We start from the raw sequence: 20626 nt of genomic DNA on the forward strand, positions 1-20626 counted from the left end.
CGAAGCAGGCGGAGTATTATAAGAAATGAGTTCCCAGCTAGTTTAGCATTTGCACATGTGCTGCGTGGTATTACTGCTCCTGCTTCGGCCGTATTACGGCTGCAAACTTCCTTGACTATTACGCCGGAATGGGAGTGTAGTTCTTAATCTTATCAGCCTAGAAAATTGAAGCTTTGCATTTCCACTGGTCTTAGTACACGATATAACTACAGAAGAGTCAAGTTTTAAATAAAACAAATATGGAAACTCGTTGGTCATTTTTGAACGTGATGCTACTGGTCTAATAGGATTCAATGATCTATGAGTGTTCCTTTAAGACTGGAGTAACAGCTGATGAAAATTCAGCTTTGCATCACAGGAATAAATTATATTTTAAAGTATATTAAAATAAAAAATTGTGAACGCACTGACCAAGTCCTAAATGATATATGACTTACTAATAATTAATCTCACCTTCTTTGCACTCGAGAGCGACTCTGGACTCCAGGTTGTCCATTTGCAGCTGGAGTCGTTTGAGAGTACGGTCAGCGTCTCGGGACTTGCGCTTGTAGGCGATGAGCACAGCGATGATGACCAGCAGCAGGAGGCCTCCACCTCCTCCGATCCCGATGATGGCAGGCAAGGTGAGAAGGCTGTCGGAGTATATCTGCAGTGTGCCGGGGGAATATTCGAACCCTCCTGCCCGGATCTGTAACAAAGGCACGGGAGACTTAGCTCATTGAGGTGCAGGAAGCAAATCTTGTGTAGTGGTCTGAGATCTGCAATTAGCCTCGATTAGCATGCATAATTTTGTTGTGGCAATTAATTTGTGAGAATCAACTTTTTTGCATCAAGAATGAAACAGCAGCTTCACACAAAGACCCAAATTAAAACTTTATGAGCCAATCACATTTGTGAGACAAGCGAAGAGATTGAAAACCCATTTAGCTCGAAATGTCCTATTATTACTGGATCATTTCAAGCTTGTATTTCGAGAACAGAAAATTTAACAAGGAACCGTGTGATTGTTTACACACAGCTCTGTCTTGGCAAAAAAATCAATCCAGACAGTGTCAAGGTGTTTGTTTAAACCGTAAACGTGTTTGTTCACCAGAATAGTTAAATGTTTAAAGCCAATAAGATAAAGATAATTTATTTTTTCTAAAGAAAATGTGAGAATGTTTGCCCAAGAAAACTTGTCAACGTGCTCATAAGGCATTGCTCAGTCCGCGCAAAATCTCTATGATATCAATTGCTGGGAAGTAACTGATTACTGATATAATCTGAATTACGTAATCAGGATTTAGTACTTGTAATTCAATTATATCACATTTTAAAATACTTGTAATCAGACTACAGTTACTTTTTTCTGGATTACATGATTACATATTATTCAGAGTGCTGGGTAGTAACTAATTACATGTAATCTGGATTACATAATCGGGATTTAGTACTTGTAATTTGATTATATTACATTTTAAAATACTTGTAATCAGACTACAGTTACTTTTATTGATTACATGATTATGTATTATTCACAAGGCTGGGTAGTAACTGATTACATGTAATCTGCATTATATAATCAGGACTAAGTACTTGTAATTCAATTATATCACATTTTAAAATACTTGTAATCAGACTACAGTTACTTTTTTCTGGATTACATGATTACATATTATTTAGAGTGCTGGGTAGTAACTAATTACATGAAATCTGGATAACATAATCGGGATTTAGTACTTGTACTTAGATTATATTACATTTTAAAATACTTGTAGTCAGACTACAGTTACTTTTATTGATTACATATTATTCACAGTGCCGACAGTAACTGATTACATGTAATCTGGATTAAATAATCAGGATTTAGTACTTGTAATTAGATTATATTACATTATAAAATACTTGCAATCACACAACAGTTGCTTTTTATTGATTACATAATTACATATTAAAAATGCTGGGTAGTGTCTGATTACATGTAATCAGGATTACACAATCACGATTTCTTGTAATAAGAATAGTTACTTCTTACATTTTATATTGTACTTATATTTTATTACATTTTAAAATACTTGTAGTCAGACTTCAGCTACTTTTATTGATTAAATATTATTCACAGTGCTGGTAATAACTGATTACATGTAATCTGGATTACATAATCAGGATTAAGTACTTGTAATGCAATTATATCACATTTTAAAGTACTTGTAATCAGACTACAGTTACTTTTTTCTGGATTACATGATTACATATTATTCAGAGTGCTGGGTAGTAACTGATTACATGTAATCTGTATTACATAATCAGGATTTAGTACTTGTAATTAGACTATATTACATTTTAAAAGACTTGTACCCAGACTACAGTTACTTTTTTTATTGATTACATGATTACATACTATTCAGAGTGCTGGGTAGTAACTGATTACATGTAATCTGGATTATGTAGCCAGATTCCAAAAATTAATTACTTGTAATTATATTATACTACATTTTAAAATAATTGTAATCAGAGTAAAGTAACTTTTTTATATCAACATGTTATGTTTAATGGTAAGTTTAAAACAAGTTTGATAAAGAAAAATATCTAAAAGTAGTATGTTTTATTTTGAGTGTCGTAATTTATTTAAATTTTATTTTTTTATGATTTAATTAATTATTAGCCTTTTATTAAACTCAAAAATGAATCTTACCAATGAATGCATTAAATTGTTATTAATACCGATGGTCATGGTCAAATTGGCATCAGTAATTTGCAAGTAATCAACCCAGAACTGCTTAGAGGGCATAATTTCAATTAATACGTCTATGGGCTATTTAGTTCATTTTATCATCCAGTAGATGAAAATCAGAGACAAGCTCTTATATATATCAATTTAACATATAAATTTAGTATAATTAAATATTAATACATTTTATAAAGCAATTAACCTGTGTCTGACCCAAACGCAAATTCCAGTAATGACTTATCATATAATTAACTTAAACAACTTGCACAATTTGAGGCATCATTCATGTAAAAACAAATTATGCACATAGTTAATAAAATCAGGTTAGAGGTGCTGAAATGCAGTAAAATGCTTTAGCAAACAGCACTAACATAAATATCTGGAATTGAACTTCAAGAGAACTCCAGTGCAGACATTACGTGAGCGCATGTACTGCACCGCAGGCATTGTGTGCTGTCTAAAAAACTACAGGGACCCCTGGGAAGGCATAGGGTCAAGGATCGCAGCCATGCAAAATTTCCTAGAGAGACTCTCTCTAACAGGGGTCATAGAGGTCAATGCACAGCTGTGTGACGAACACGCTCACATCATTACACACGTATACACACACACATTCTCTAATTCTCACATACAGGCCAACAGATATAGAAATCGCACACACTGAAAGCTGCCAGACGTGATCCATTGCATCAAGGGTGGCCCATAAGTAGGTCACTGTACATGGGACAGGAGCACAGCTGTGTCTCCCCGGCCTTCGCCTCTGAGTGCCGCACGAGGACGGCAACGCAAAGAGACACGTCTATTTTTGAACCAGCATTTTTCAAAGAGCGTTTGTACAAACATATATTTCACACAATTTCTTAGAATTCAATGTGACATTTGCAGCAAAAATAATACGAATGCAGAAAACAGGCGTAAATATTTTTCTTCTCGGAGCATTTCGCTTTCAGAGCCATCACAACGAATGACATGCTGCGGCGAGATAAAGAGTGTCCTTTCAAGACATTTTCCTTCAGTGGGGCATTCGGTTGGTGTTAAGTTCATTCCTGACTGCGACTTGTCATTTTCAATCTTTTGACATTTGGTCAGAGTGAACTTGAGGATCTAAGTACATACCGTCACTTTGTGCTGGCCGGTGAGGTTGGGCCACTCGCATAGCAACTGGGTCTCGGAAAGCGTCAGAACGCATGGTGTCTCTCCGATAAACACCGTGTAGTTGAGTCTGGAGTTACCAGGAGCAGCAGGAATCAAATTACGGCCCTGTAATGATAAGAAACAGAAAAAGCGACATCAGATAATAAAATAATAACATATAACTAACATGAATTGTTTTTTGAATGAATGAATGAATGAATGAATGAATGAATGAATGATGCATTTGTATAGCGCTTTCATGTGTATTTCCGTACACCCAAAGCACTTTACAATCATGTGGGGGATCTCTCCTCAACCACCACCAGTGTGCAGCATCCACTTGGATGATGCGTCGGCAGCCACAGTACAACGGCGCCAGTGCGCTCACCACACACCAGCTACAGGTGGAGAGGAGAGAGTAATATAGCCAATTTAATGGAAAGGGATTATTAGGAGGCCATGATTGACTAGGGCCAGTGGAGGGAATTTGGCCAGGACACCGGGGTTACACCCCTACTCTTTACGAGAAGTGCCATGGGATTTTTTTTGACCACAGAGAGTCAGGACCTCAGTTTAACGTCTCATCCGAAGGACGGTGCTTTTTACAGTATAGTGTCCCCATCACTATACTGGGGCATTAGGACCCACATAGACCACAGGGTGAGCACCCCCTGCTGGCCTCACTAACACCTCTTCCAACAGCAACCTAGTTTTCCCAGGAGGTCTCCCATCCAGGTACTGACCAGGCTCAGCCCTGCTTAGCTTCATTGAGCAACCGATCTTGGGCTGCAGGGTGATATGGCTGTGGCGCATATGAAGTGTTTTCATGAAGTATTTTGGAATAGGGCTTTGTCATGTAACACTTTGTCATGTAATTGACTATGCTAATAACTATCATTTCCATCAAAAATTATTGCAAACAATATTTAAGAAAAAAAAAAAAAAAAAAAAAAAAAAAAAAAAAAAATATATATATATATATATATATATATATATATATATATATATATTTATTTATACAAAACAATATATATATATATATATATATATATATATATATATATACATATACACACATACATACAATAAAATGTATATAATTTTAGATTTTAGATAGATCATTACTATCATTATAAATAAACATTTAATACTGTAAAATAAAAGAGGTAAACAGAAAAATGTTTATATTAATACATAAAATAAATTTAAAGTTATAATTTCAGATTTTATTATTATTGACATTATTATTGACATTATTATTGACATAAATAAACATTTAATATTATAAAATAAAAGTGGTAAAAATAGAAAATATTTGTATTAATATATAGAAATATATTTAAAGTAATAATTTTAGTTTTGCACTATTATTATTATTATTATTATTATAAATAAACCATTAATATTATAAAATAAAAGTGGTAAAAGTAGAATTTTTTATATTAATATATAAAAATGAATTTAAAGTTATATTAGATTTAGATAGATTTATTATTACTACTATAAATAAACAATTAATATTCTAAAATAAAATAAAAAATAGGAAAAATAGACAAATATTTATATTAATATATAAAAATTAATTTAAAGTTATGTTAGATTCGCATTGTTATTATTAACATTATTATTATTATTTTTATTATAAATAAACATTTCATATTATAAAATAAAAGTGGTAAAAATAGAAAAAATGTTTATATTAATATATAAAAATACATGTAAAGTTATCATTTTAGATTTTCATTATTATTATTACTATTATTATTATTATTATTATTATTATTATTATAATAAATAAACATTTAATATTATTTTTATTAATTAAAGTGGTAAAAAAAATTAAATATTTATATTAATATATAAAAATGTATTATAGATTTGCACTATTATTATTGTTATTATTATAAATAAACCATTAATATTATAAAATAAAAATAGAAGAAGGAAAAAAATAGTAATATATAAAAATATACACCGTTAGATAAATAAATAAAATTATACTGTTAGATTTGCATTTATATTATTAATATAAATAAAAATGTAATATTATTACATGATACATAAAAAAACATACGTTCATAAAATGGTAAAACACATACACACTAAAAATATAAAAATATATTTTTTTAAGAAAGCATTATAATTATTATTATTATTACTATAAATAAACATTAAAATATAAAAATGTTTATATTAACTAAAAATAGTTCATATAAAAATGTAAATAAAAATGTCAATAATTTAGAAAACAAATATATACTACACATGTAAATGATACATTTACAATCAATTTAATTATTATTATTTTTTTTTTTATGAAAATGTTGGCAGGGCAATCTGTTGGGCAGGTCTATCAAATATCTATAGACATTAAACTGAAGATACCCTAAAATACTCCTTTAAGGCGCTGCACTGGTTTTTCCAGATAATAGTAATGGTCTCTTTTTGTCAGAATTAAATTTAGCATCACACAACCTTGGATACGTAAAGGTCATGTAGATATTGATTTAAAAAAAGCAAAGAAAACCCCAGAGGCTTGAACAGATATGAACATATCCTGCGACTGATCTCCTCAATGGAGATAAACAGGAAGGAAAATAAAGGTCGGAATACTCTGCAGCCACATGGACAGAAAAAAACGGGAAAAAGGAATGTTGCAAACAACAGTAAAGCACCAACATCCCCCCCATCCTCAGGGTTCAGCGAGGCCACGGCACGCCGCTCTTTAATGCAAATTCTGCTCCCTCTCCCCCTCTCATCTCATCCGCGCCGCCAACCCCAGATCAAATTAGATGAGAAATTAATTGCGTGGAGAATGTGATGCATCTCCAGAATATCCCTGATTATTTCACCAAATTGCATTTTCGTATTTTCCTTCGCTTTGCTAATGCACCGGGTTGCCCCCCCCCCATAAGCCAGGCGGGGGATCGGGCATTAAGGCATTAAATAAAAAGGTTTCGTTAATAAATTTCCATTTAACAAAGAAATATCACCCGACATGCTTGAACTCTCACCTCAGTTGGTTTAAAGAAAAGAGAAGCTTTCATTACAGCTGTGTTCAGCATTTTCAAGTTTAGAAACGAAGGGATGAAGAAGAAGTGGTACGAAGTGACAGATTCATAAAAAACAACTTAGTTATACAGGAAAGGAAAATATGGGCAGAAGCAGCGGCAACATGATCAGTAAATGACGCAAACTCGATTTGGCCACATAAACCTCACATCAATAACCACAAATCCATCAACCACTAGAAGCAAGTGATGTGTACCTTCAGGATAAGGGGAGATGTCGGTTTGAGCTCCAGAACGCCTGTGGGACTGAGGGGTTCAAAGACGGGGTCCGGGTAGTAGCTGAAGCTCTCGTTGACGACCACAAGGGCGTGGACGTTATCCATGTAGAAGCCGATCTCATCCGGTCCGCTGCCAGTCTCGGCAAAGCCTCTATCCGAATCAGCCACCGACGGGGCCAGGCAGACCATAACGGAGTTGTTGAAAACAGTGCAGTTCTGAGTGGAATAAGAAAACAGAGAAACAAAAGTGAATACAAACTTCTCAAAACAACCGTATTATGTTGAGTTTCAATCAAATGTGTTCATTATAATAATAAAGTATGATTTTTCTTTTTATAATAAGACATAATTTGAATAAATTATATGAAAACAATAAATATTTACATATAAACAACAAAAACATTATTATAAACCACTTTTAATTTTTTATTTATCTGCAGAATAATGTAACACATTTGAATAAATACAAATATTATTACTATTACTATTAACAATTTTCAAAAAAAAAAAAAAAAGGTGATGCATTTAAAAAAGTTGATTATTATTACATTATTATATATTAAATTTTTTGGTAATTTTAAGAAAAAAACAAATATATGTATTTAATAATAACAGTTATGTTGTTGTTAATTTCTAAACTGCTTCTTTTTGAATGTTTTATTTATCTTCAAAATAAGGTAACATATTTAAATAATCTCTATATGTGGCTATTCTCAGGAAGAAAAATAACATATTATTATTGATATTATTATTATTATTAACAATTTTGGTAATTCAAAGAAAAAAATCATATATGTATTAAATATATAATATTAATAATAGTTAAATTAATTCAAATATTTATTTTTTCTCTTATCATTTTCTTTTATTTATTTTATTTATTAATAATCTCCATCTGTTGTAATTCTCAGAAAAAAAGTATTTATTTTTAATTAAATGCATTATATTATTTGCATTACATATAGTATGCAATTATTTTGATTCAACTATTTAATTGATTGGCCCAATTTACAATTAAATACAGGAAATAAAAAATCCATTGTGACTGCAGAAGCCACATCAGATAATTCATTAAAACATTTCATTGTTTCATTAAAACATTTTATTAATGTGATGTTGAGGAGTCATTTCAACACTTGAGACTGTGAGAAATATATATAAACAGAAAATAACAACGAGTGACAGAGATTTGACTTCTTTGACTTTTCTCAAGATAAAATTGGTGGTTAGGAGTACAACACAGCAGCAGGGAAACGTGAAAGCTTTTGTGAAATGAACATTAGATAGTTTCCCTGAGTGAAGAACTGAGGTGACTGAAAAATACAAGAAGAGCCTAGAGATGTGTAAGGTAGAGATGTCAGTAAAGGACAAGGAATCAGGATACTTACATGGAAGGACTCGGCAGAGCCGTACTTGGCGCGGATCTTGGGCTCTTTAATGGTGGCCAAGTTGGTGCCGCTGATTGTCAGCAGAGTCCCACCGCTGGGAAGAGAAACAGGAAGTCATCATCGAAACATGATGGGTACAGATCTCGCACAATAACCCAATCATACAGTCTAGCTCAACACTTGGCCTTGAAATCTGAAGAAATATCAGTCTATCAAGCTTTTCATCCCAAAGGGAGGCAAAACAGAGCAGAGGTAATATATCCCATAATCACTTTTGGCGATGAGACACAAAAAGGATTTTCGTCAAGAGCCTGGCGTTTAAAGACATTCTACCTCTACATATGCGCCACCCGCTTCATAAGTCGCAACAGATTAGATGATATTCAGAGAGCCCATCAAATCAAAAAGAGTTTTATAGCTTTCAGTCAGCTTCTGTTAGCATCAAGGCTAACTATATGCTAGTGCACTTTTGTACTCACTTGAATATGTTCATTTCTTTAAAAAAGGCCAGAAACACTTTTAAATGAGAAATTTTATTAGGGTAAAAATCTAGATCTAGATTGAAAATGTCTCTCTTGTGAAGGTACATGCCTTTAACCAGTAAAGCTCCCTTTGTTAATGTACTCAACCATCAATTGCAGTATTTAAAGTGCAATTGCAGTATTTTGACAAACTAAAGTTAACAGGTGGTAAAGATATGTACGAGCAGTATTAATTAAGATATTAGCCTAATATTTCACCTAGCCTACCTGATTGGAAATGATAAGAACAAACACCAATGTTGTCAAGATTCTTGTCCTGGAAATCCTGGTTTAGTTTGGCCAACCACAAATGCCTTTTGTTCCTCAGACAGTTTTATTCACTCTTCTCCTTAATTTGTTATAACTTTTGGCAGTTTATACTACTCCAAATGTTTATCCCAGTCCAACCGACTAGTACAGCCCAAAACATGATAAAAATGTATCATTTTCTGCAGCGTTAATCAGCTAAATATGCGAGTTTCATTCAGTTCAGTGGCATTGTTTACATTCAGTGCCGCCAAAATGGCCGATTGATGACACGTCGTGAAAACACTCTATTCTCACGCAATGCAAAAAGGAAATTGACACCGCACCGCACCGACAGACAAGATAGAGCAGGTTATTTCTGATATGAAACAAAGTGTCTGCTCAAATTTGGTCATTTTTTAAGTATTTCAAACATAAAAGACCATTTTGTGGCTCTTTAATGTGTCCTGACAGATCGCCTCAGTTGAAGCGACACGTCAACCAATCATCTCTTCCAGTTTACTAGTTATAGTATGAAGTAAACATGAATGAACATCAAAAGATATCTTGTCTCAAGCGTGGAAAGACATCAATACACCCCATTTTTCAAGTTTAAATCCACCAACGTTAATCTACTCTCATGGCTGGTTTGTTTGTCAAACAAAATGGCCATTTTGGCGTTATGCTTGGTCACCCTGCTCAAAAAACAGCTAAAACCAGCCTAGGCTGGTCTTAGCTGGTTTAAGCTGGAAGTAGCTGGTTTTAGCTGGTCTCCCAGCGGCCAAAACTCCTCTAAAACCAGCCTGTTGACCAGCTTAAACCAGCCAACCAGCCTAGGCTGGTTTTAGCTGTTTTTTCAGCAGGGCAGATCGCCTGTCAATCAAACTCCCTGCGAAGGGTCAATTTTACTAGCCTGTGATGTAAACACAATGGCTATTAAATGGCTATTTATTAAAAGAGACAAACCCTTTAACTTTCTTTTTTAATCCACCTATTTGTTTCCTGTAAGAGCGAGTGTGGCCATTTTTAAATGTTATGGGTCTGGCTTCCGTTCTCATCCATATCCAGCTACGTTTAGCTGTAAAAACGGCTCGTTTTGCTGCTTGATATTGCAAATTGCTGTCTTATCATATTTCAATGTATTACCTTAAATATGAACACAATGGTTTGTAGTGCAAACCGTTTTACCATTTACCGCACGTTGTTATTCTTCTCAATATTTCCCTACAGCGGCTAATGAACTGGAAGTCGTGCCCATAGGCTTACTTTCATGTTGAAGAATAAGGTGAAAAGGAAATCTGTTAACCCTAGAGCTCGGTTTGTCTTACCATATGTTTGAAGACCTGCTCGTCCACAGCGCACTATATGTGTGAAGTTCTTTCAGTGCCTCTCCTTTCTATGTCTCCGTCTGTCTCAGTGAAAAATCCCTCTTAACTCAGGTACAAGCTTCGGGGAACAAGAAAAAGGCTGCAAATAGCTGCCTACCACTATCTGAGAAGATATCTCATTCCAGTCACAATGCTTGCAAGTATGCTACTATATACACTTGATGTATTGCAAGCATGCAGCCCTGTTATTGTATTACTGTGGCAGCAACCAACTTCAGTACTCAAGAGGACAATAGCGTTACCTTCAAATGACATTAAACCAGATGTGCTAGCTCAGAATGTGTCGACAGTTTGAATAACTTCAACTAACTTACTCAACATAGCTCATATTGACCTGAACACTGGCAGTTAGTAGGTTAGCGACATAAATAAAAAGTTAGAGTCTGTATTCACTTTTTTTCTTCAACGCAGAAGTGAGGCTATGGGTGAGCCTTCCAGTTCATTATGCGCTATAGGGAAATAACGAGAAGAATAACAATGTGCAGAAAATGGTCAAACTGTTTGCACTACAAACCAGTGTTTATAATTAAGATAATACATTAAAATAGTATGGTAAGACACAAAGATTTGCAATATCTGACAGCAAAAGACATCGATGAAAACGGAAGCCAGACCCATACAATTTACAAATGGAAGGAAGAAAAAGGTGGTATCTCTTAGCATCTGTCTTTGTTTGATGATGCTACCTCCATATCCTGTTCTTATGGCTGATCGAACACAAAAATCGTTTCAAGATACTAATTTGCCTAGGGTTCCCTATACTGACGTCTCATGTTCACATGCTTGTTGACATAAGCGGTCTGTGAGTTTGAGTCTCACACTGTAGCACCGCTGATGTCTCTGCCTGTTTGCCTCTGTGACACCTGCTGTGCTGTGGCACTGAAGGGCATTTTCAGCTCAAATCAATACAGCTTCACTCGGCGCACACTAACAGGCTCTAGGGCCACAACTTTTGGGTTTCAGTTATGTCTGTTCAAGCTAGGGGCGACTTCTGCACAGGCACAGTCATTTCCGGTACTGCTTTGATCCCTGAGTGTGTGCGCATTTGTTTTTCTGAGGCAGATGGAGGGGGGAAAGGTACCGCGGTACACACTCCTGGGGGATAATGGCCCCGTTCAAAGCAGGGCTCAGTGGAGAGAGTGCACGCTTGACTGTGGCGGCCTGGGTCAGCAACAAAACACACAATCATACAGACACACAGTTGTGAGTAGGCCTATGTGTGTGTGTTTTGACATAACCGACTCTTTTGTGACTAGAGAGAAAATCCAGGAACTTCTCAACTATATATATATATATATATATATATATCTTGCAGAATCTGCAAAATGTTAATTATTTTAACAAAATAAGAGGGATCATACAAAATGTTATTTTATATTTAGTACTGACCTGAGTAAGATACTTTACATTAAAGACATTTACAAAAGCCACAAGAGGAAATAGTTACATTTATTTTTTTTAAAAATGACTCAGTTCTAAATTTTACATATGGTTGATTCTTAATACTGTGTTGTTACCTGAATGATCCACAGCTGTGTGTTTGTTTGTTTGTTAGTTTTTTTTTTAAGTGATACTTGTTCACGAGTCCCTTGTTTGTCCTGAACAGTTAAACTGAAAAGTTTTCTTTAGAAAAATCCTTCAGGTCCTACAAATTCTTTGGTTTTTCAGCATTATTGTGTATTTAACCCTTTCCAACAATGACTGTATGAATTTGAGATTCAATTTTTCACACTGAGGACATCTGAGGGACTCATATGCAACTATTACAGAAGGTTCAAACACTCACCGATACGTCAGAAAGTAAAACGATGCATGAAGAGCCCGGGGTGAAAACTTTTGAACAGAATGAAGATGTGTACACATTTTCCTATTTTGCCAAAATATCATTTTTTTTATTTAATACTAGTACCCTGATCTTCAAATTCCAAAAGTTTTCACCCCATCTCTTAACGCATCATGGTTCCTTCTGGAGCATCAGTGATTGTTTGAACCTTCTGTAATAGTTGCATATGAGTCCCTCAGTTGTCCTTAGTGTGAAAAGATGGATTTCAAAATCACACAGTCATTGTTGAAAAGAGTTCAAATATATTATTCAGATCAGAACAAAATAAAAAATAACATGCATTTTGTATGATCCCCTGGTCAAATAATTTCAATTCTGCAGATTCTGCAAGGTGTATGCAAACTTTTGATTTCAACTGTACATATTATACTATTTTGTGCCAAATTATTTACATCACTGTATTCTGTTTAGTCACCATCCTGGCTACATGAAACTAGGAACATAATAACCTCGATAAAACATCAGAAAATAGAGCAAAATAATAACTAACAGTTGTTATACATAGATACCTGCTAAGTGCATAAAGTCAATAGCTTTGCTGTATATCCTTACATTTTTCACCTTTTTGCTCTCCGAGAACACACAAAGGTAAATAAGAAAGTGAGTGATAGAAAGCGAGAAGGAGCACGAGAGAGAGGGGGAGTGTTGAGAGCTTCTTTTCATCTACAGGCTTTTAAAGAGCTCGCTCTATAACCCGCAGGAGCAGTGAAGTTGCAGGTGATAAGTGCTCCATCCTGCCTGCCCCATCTGACACTGCTGATGGTGTTTCTATAGACTCGTTGTTTTTATTTCACCCCCGACACCAACAGGCCAGACATGCTTTAGTGCAAATCGCTGCTCCTCCCTGGAAAGCAGCAAAAACATCACCTGACAGCAGCTCAGCTCACAGGTGCGGACGTCTGATGGCGTGAAGGGAGCGACGCCTAAAAGAATCTCATTTTTCAACCTCTTAATGAGTTCTGCTCAGGTGTCAAGAGAAAGTGTAACACAAATGGCTTCGTATTGATTTGTATTACTTGTTGTTCCAACTTCCTTCAGCGAGGTGGAAGGAATTACAATGTTTCTTTTTTTATTTCGCCATTTTTATTAAGAGAAAAAGTAAAAAGATGACAGAAAATGATGGCAAGTGAACTGGGACACAAAGTGGGACAGAGTTGAGCCCATGACTACTGTGTCAGCAGCACATGGACTATTTTATGAATGTTCTTATTACCTTTCTGGGCTATAAACTCTTGCAATTTTGACTTTTCTTCCTCAGAATTTCCCACTATAAACTTGTACTTCTGAGTTTACATCTTGCAATTTTGACCTTTTTCCTGAAAATTTCCAGTTACCAACTCGTAGTTGTGTTTACATCTTGCAATTTTGACTTTTTCCCTCAGAATTTCCAGTTAAAAACTTGTAATTGTGAGCTTACATCTTGCATTTTTTACTTTTTTCCCTTAGAATTTCCCACTATAAATTCATAATTGAGAGTTTACATGTTGCAATTCTGACTTTTTTCCTCAGAATTTCCAGTTACAAACCCGTAATTGTGAGCTTACATCTTGCAATTTGGACTTTTTTCCTCAGAATTTCCACTTACAAACTCGGAATTGTTAGTTTACATCTTGTCATTTCGACTTTTTTCCTCAGAATTTCCCATATAAACTCGTACTTCTGAGTTTACATCTTGTCATTTTGACTTTTTTCCTCAGAATTTCCCATTACAAACTTGTACTTCTGAGTTTACATCTTGTCTTTTTGACTTTTTTCCTCAGAATTTTCAGTTAAAAACTCGGAATTGTTAGTTTACATCTTGTCATTTTGACTTTTTTCCTCAGAATTTCCCATTACAAACTTGTACTTCTGAGTTTACATCTTGTCATTTTGACTTTTTTCCTCAGAATTTCCCATTATAAACTTGTAAATGAATTTACATCTTGTCGTTTTGACTTTTTTCCTCAGAATTTACAGTTAAAAACTTGTAATTGTGAGCTTACATCTTGCATTTTTTACTTTTTCCCTTAGAATTTCCCACTATAAATTCATAATTGAGAGTTTACATGTTGCAATTCTGACTTTTTTCCTCAGAATTTCCAGTTACAAACTCTGAAGCATTTTTTACTTTTTCCCTTAGAATTTCCCACTATAAACTCGCAATTGTGAGTTTACGTCTTGCAATTCTGACTTTTTTCCTTAGAATTTCCTGCTATGAACTCGTACTTCTGAATTTACATCTTGTCATTTTGAATTTTTTCCTCAGAATTTCCAGTTACAAACTCAGAATTGTTAGTTTACATCTTGTCATTTTGAATTTTTTCCTCAGAATTTCCAGTTACAAACTCAGAATTGTTAGTTTACATCTTGTCATTTTGAATTTTTTCCTCAGAATTTCCAGTTACAAACTCAGAATTGTTAGTTTACATCTTGTCATTTTGACTTTTTTCCTCAGAATTTCTAGTTATAAACTTATAATTGTGAGTGTACATCTTGCAATTTTGACTTTTCTTCCTCAGAATTTCCCACTAAAAACTCATACTTCTGAGTTTACGTCTTGCAATTTTGACTTTTTTCCTCAGAATTTCCTGCTATAAACTCGTACTTGTGAGTTTATATCTCGTCATTTTGACTTTTCTTCCTCAGAATTTCCCAGTTTTTTTTTTATTTTGCCATTTTTTATTAAGAGAGAAGGTAAAAAGATGTAAGTGAACTGGGACACAAAGTGGGCCAGATTTGAACCCATGACTCCTGTGTCAGCAGCACATGAACTATTTTGTTGATGTCCTTACAACCTTCTGGGCCTTAAACATGTCAGTTGTGTTGCTGTCTATGCAGGGTCAAAAAGTTCTCAGATTTCATCTAAAATATATTAATGAGGGTGAGTAATTAATGACACAATTTTCAGTTTTGGGCAAACTACCCCTTTAATAACTCGAACGACGGGCAATGCTAGTCACCTACCTAGCAATGCTCCAGTCGGGGTCTATCTTTAGGATGGTGGGATCCTCTGTGTAGTTAAACTTCACCTCAGGGTTCCTCAGCTCAGCAGAGTCAATGTCCACCATAACAGGAGTGCTTCCCGCGATCACGCCGGCCGGGGTCACGCACACAATCTCTTTAGAGCTCCGCCTACAGTCATGGAGGAAGCACAGAGCTGCGTTAGAAAAAGAGCAACTGTTTACTGTAATTCTCATCACAATCAGAGCATGTGCTGTGTAAGCATGTCATCACATTCATATTTCATCATGACACAGATTCTGTACTCAGTAAGAGTTAAGTATGTTTGATGAAGCGCCATCATTTGTGTTAACAACCATATGGGTTTCAAAGACTTAGGCTCTGTTTTTCTCTCTGTCTGTCTGCTTCGCTCTCTCCTCCTGTACTGGAGACGTGCCTGCAATCTCCATGCACATCCCCTTAGCACGTTGCCATGGGAACGCTTTTCAAGATGCACACCCCAGAAATCCTCTGAAGACTGCACATATTTTGACATAGTGGTTGTCACAAACAAAAAATAAATAAATAAATAAATAAAAAGATGGAAGAGTGCAAAGAGAGCGAGTTGTGGAGTGGATAAGCCACAAATTTCCTCAAAGGTAAAATATACAGATGAAGTGCAAAACGCAATCATTGCTTTGGGATATTTTTTAGAGATTTTGCATTTTAAATATGTAATTTGGATTACAGACATGTAGAATAAATTTGAATATGAATTCACTGGATATTATGAATGGAGGACACAAAACACACACGGAAAAAGAAGCAGGGCATATGAAAGGGATGTTTCAGCTCAAAATGAAGATCTAATGTCTTTTGAAATCCGTTTGACTATTTCTTCTGCAGAACATAAAAGCAGATGCTTTACAAAATGTCCAAGCTGCTCTTTTCCATCCAATGGAAGTGTTATCTTTTAGTGAATTTTAGTGAATAATTAATTCAACTTGATCATACACTGATATTTTCTGTCTTAAAATATAGTTCATATGTCATATATGGTACTTTTATCATTTTTTAAAGCAACAGCCCAGCCAAAAAAAAATAAAATCATTAATCATTTACTCACCCTCATGTTGTTCCAACAATGTATGGCTTTCTGTCTTTATGAAAAGTTGATATTTTGAAAAATATCTCAGCGTTCCAAATTAGAATAATAAAAGTCATAAAGGTTTAAAAAGACATGAGGGTTAGTAAGAGAAGACAGAATTTTAATTTTTGAGTGGGCTATCCCTTTTAACTGTTAATTTCTGGGACATGCACACCTCCAGTCTCCATCCACTTTCATTGTGTGAAAGCAAGCAGTGTGAACGTTCCTTATAACTGCTCCTTTTGTGTTCTGAATAAAAAGAGTCATATAGATTTAGAACAACGTGGGTGAGTAAATTAAGTCGGCGTTAATTTTTTGATGAACAGTTCCTTTAATTGTGGCTTTTTTGGGGCATGAATCTACTTTGAAATCCACCTATTTTCATTTTCTTGAAACAAGCACCATTAACATTTTTTAACATCTGTTTTTGTGTTCCACAGAAGAAATAAGGTCATACAGGTTAGGAACACCATGACAGATCTTGCCATTTTGAATTTTTTTCCCTCAGGATTTCTAGTTATACACTCGTAATTGTGAGTTTACATCTTTTAATTTTTACTTTCTTCCTCAGAATTTTCAGGTATATACTCGTAATTGTGAGTTTATATCTTGTAGTTTTTACTTTTTTTCCTCAGAATTTCCTGTTATAGACTAGTGTGAGTTTACATCTTGCGATTGTGACTGTTTTCCTCAGAATTTCCAGTTATACACTCGTAAATGTGTATATCTTGCAATTTTGACCCTTTTCCTCAAAATGTTCAGCTATAAACTTGTGATAATGAGTTTACATCTTGCAATTTTGACTTTCTTCCTCAGAATTTCCCATTACAAACTCGTAATTGTGAGTTTACATGTTGTAATTTTAACTTTTTTCCTCAGAATTTCTCATTATAAACTCGTGAGTTCACATTTTTCCATTTTGACTTTTTTCCTCAGAATTTTCCGCTATATTGTAATTGCGAGTTTACATGTTGCAATTTTGACTTTTTTCCTCAGAATTTCCCGTTACAAACTCGTAATTGTGAGTTTACATGTTGTAATTTGTACTTTTTTCCTCAGAATTTCCCGTTATAGACTAGTGTGAGTTTACATCTTGCAATTGTGACTGTTTTCCTCAGAATTTCCAGTTATATACTCGTAAATGTGTATATCTTGCAATTTTGACCCTTTTCCTCAAAATGTTCAGCTATAAACTTGTGATAATGAGTTTACATCTTGCAATTTTTACTTTTTTCCTCAGAATTTCCCGTTATAGACTAGTGTGAGTTTACATCTTGCAATTGTGACTGTTTTCCTCAGAATTTCCAGTTATATACACGTAAATGTGTATATCTTGCAATTTTGACCCTTTTCTTCAAAATGTTCAGTTATAAACTTGTGATAATGAGTTTACATCTTGCAATTTTTACTTTTTTCCTCAGAATTTCCCGTTATAGACTAGTGTGAGTTTACATCTTGCAATTGTGACTGTTTTCCTCAGAATTTCCAGTTATATACACGTAAATGTGTATATCTTGCAATTTTGACCCTTTTCCTCAAAATGTTCAGTTATAAACTTGTGATAATGAGTTTACATCTTGCAATTTTTACTTTTTTCCTCAGAATTTCCCGTTATAGACTAGTGTGAGTTTACATCTTGCAATTGTGACTGTTTTCCTCAGAATTTCCAGTTATATACTCGTAAATGTGTATATCTTGCAATTTTGACCCTTTTCCTCAAAATGTTCAGCTATAAACTTGTGATAATGAGTTTACATCTTGCAATTTTGACTTTCTTCCTCAGAATTTCCCGCTATATTGTAATTGTGTTTACATCTTACAATTTTGACTTTTTTGCTCAGAATTTCCCGTTATAAACTCATAATTGTAAGTTTACATCTTGTAATTTGTACTTTTTTCCTCAGAATTTCCAGTTATAAACTCGTAATTGTGAGTTTACATCTTGTAATTTTTACTTTTTTCCTCAGAATTTCTCATTATAAACTCGTGAGTTGACATCTTTCCATTTTGACTTTTTTTTCTCAGAATTTCCCGCTATATTTTAATTGTGAGTTTACATCTTTCAATTTTGACTTTTATCCTGAGGATTTCCCGCTATATTGTAATTGTGAGTTCACATCTTTCAATTTTGACTTTTTTCCTCAGAATTTCCCACTATATTGTAATTGTGTGTTTACATCTTGGAATTTTTCCTTAGAATTTCCCGCTATAAAAGTATAATTTTGAGTTTACATCTTAAAATTTTGACTTTTCCCTTAGAATTTTCCATTATTTCTCCTTTTGTGTCATATAGATTTAGATGGGTAGATGACCAATTTTAAATTTTCAGATGAAAATTTTCTTTAATTGTCGCTTTTTTGGCACATGCATCTACTTCGAAATCCATTCATACTCATTCACGTAACACACGCTCTGCTAACAATCTTCAAAACATCTTTTATGTCCCACAGAAGAAATAAAATCATATTGGTTAGGAACAATGTGAGAACTTTCATTTTTGAGTGAACTATCCCTTTAACACCCTTGCACAATGGGTTAACAGGAAGTGGACTTTCTCTCTGAAGTGAACCCTGGCTCTGAGACCAGGTGTGGCTGACGTCTCAGTCAGCGAGAACCACGGTAATCCTCATTCTCTCCCTCTCTCATGTCTGAGACTTGGCAGCGAGACAATGTTTTTATTCTCTGCTGCAATGCAGAGCGGTCTGGTGCTACAGATAGACAGGCGGACGGCAGGAACACTCATTCACTGTCCCTGTCCACAAACGGAAGTGCACAATCGTCCGGGACCGCCTGTGCCATAACGTGGCTGATGTTCTTGCCTTCAAAGTGTCTCTTTATGCTGTAGATACACGCCGAGGGGTAAAGGAAAAAAAAAAACAGGCCTGTGCGTTTTGACTGACGGAATGACAGGTGGACGTGCTAAGGTGAGAAGCCGGAAGACAGCTTTTTGGAAGGATACAGATAAAGACAGAGGGAGACAACTTGGCAGACGAATAAGCAGAGAGAGCGAGAGAAAAAAAGGACCACATTAACAAGCGAGCGGAGACTGTACGTTGGCAAATGCTATACCAAAATAGCCAACAGACTAACCATCAAAACGACTGGCACAGAGCCTATGGAACATATAAAACAGTCAAACAAACAAACAGAAACTATATGACAGACAGAAACACAAAGTTAGAAGGAAAGCCAGACAGATGGAGGGATAAAACGATAACAAGACAGACAGAAGGGCAGCCAAACAGACAACAATATGCTTTTTTTCATAGTTTGGGGCTTTTGCCTCCTTATTAAACTACGGAAGCTTGCTTCTGTTATGATTTCCTCACAGTTCAGACTTTTTCCTTGCAATTAAATCAGTATTTCATAATTCTGATACTTTTTTTTTTTAAGAATTCCACACTTTTAATTGTTTACATCTTGCAATTTTGACCCTTTTCCTCAGAATTTCCAGTTAGAAACTTTTGTGAGTTTACATCCTGACATTTAAACTTTTTTCTCAGCTTCCAATTATACACTTGTAAGTGTAAAATTTAAACCTGCAACTGTGAGTTTACATCTTGCAACTTTGACTTTTTTCCCTCAGAATTTCCAGTTATACCCTTGTAATTGGGTTTACATTTTGCAATTTTACTTTTTTCCGTCAGAATTTCCAATTATACACTCGTAATTGTGTTCACATCTTGCAATTTTGCCCTTTTTCCTCAAAATTTACAGTTATATGGTCAGAGTTGAGTTTACATCTTGCAATTTTGCCTTTTTTCCCTCAGAATTTCCAACTACACACTTGTAATTGTTTACATATTGCAATTTTGACTTTTTACCTCAAAATTTAAACACTCGTAATTTTTCAGAGTTCAGATTCTCACAATTCTGATATTTTTCCTCAGAATTCCAAGTTTAAATGTAGCAATTTTTATTTTTCCTCTCAAAATTCAGATTTTCCATCACAAAAGTCTGATTTTCTTTACACTTCTATCTCACAATTGCAAGCTTGTATCTCACAATTCAGAGTTCCATTCTCAGTACTGGAAAAAACTG

At 34.6% G+C, this 20626-nt stretch overlaps 1 protein-coding gene across 1 annotated transcript in view; it reads left to right on the forward strand.

The window, feature by feature from the left end:
- plxna1a (plexin A1a) overlaps nucleotides 1-20626 on the forward strand; it is a 275583-nt gene that overhangs the window by 189262 nt on the left and 65695 nt on the right. The window contains exons 18-19 of the mRNA XM_073822714.1: nucleotides 503-623; nucleotides 7096-7341. Coding sequence (XP_073678815.1) covers nucleotides 503-623; nucleotides 7096-7341 — 367 coding nt within the window. The remainder of the gene's footprint in view (nucleotides 1-502; nucleotides 624-7095; nucleotides 7342-20626) is intronic.

The sequence above is a fragment of the Garra rufa genome, chromosome 18, assembly GCF_049309525.1.
Source record: "Garra rufa chromosome 18, GarRuf1.0, whole genome shotgun sequence".
Taxonomy (NCBI): domain Eukaryota; kingdom Metazoa; phylum Chordata; class Actinopteri; order Cypriniformes; family Cyprinidae; genus Garra; species Garra rufa.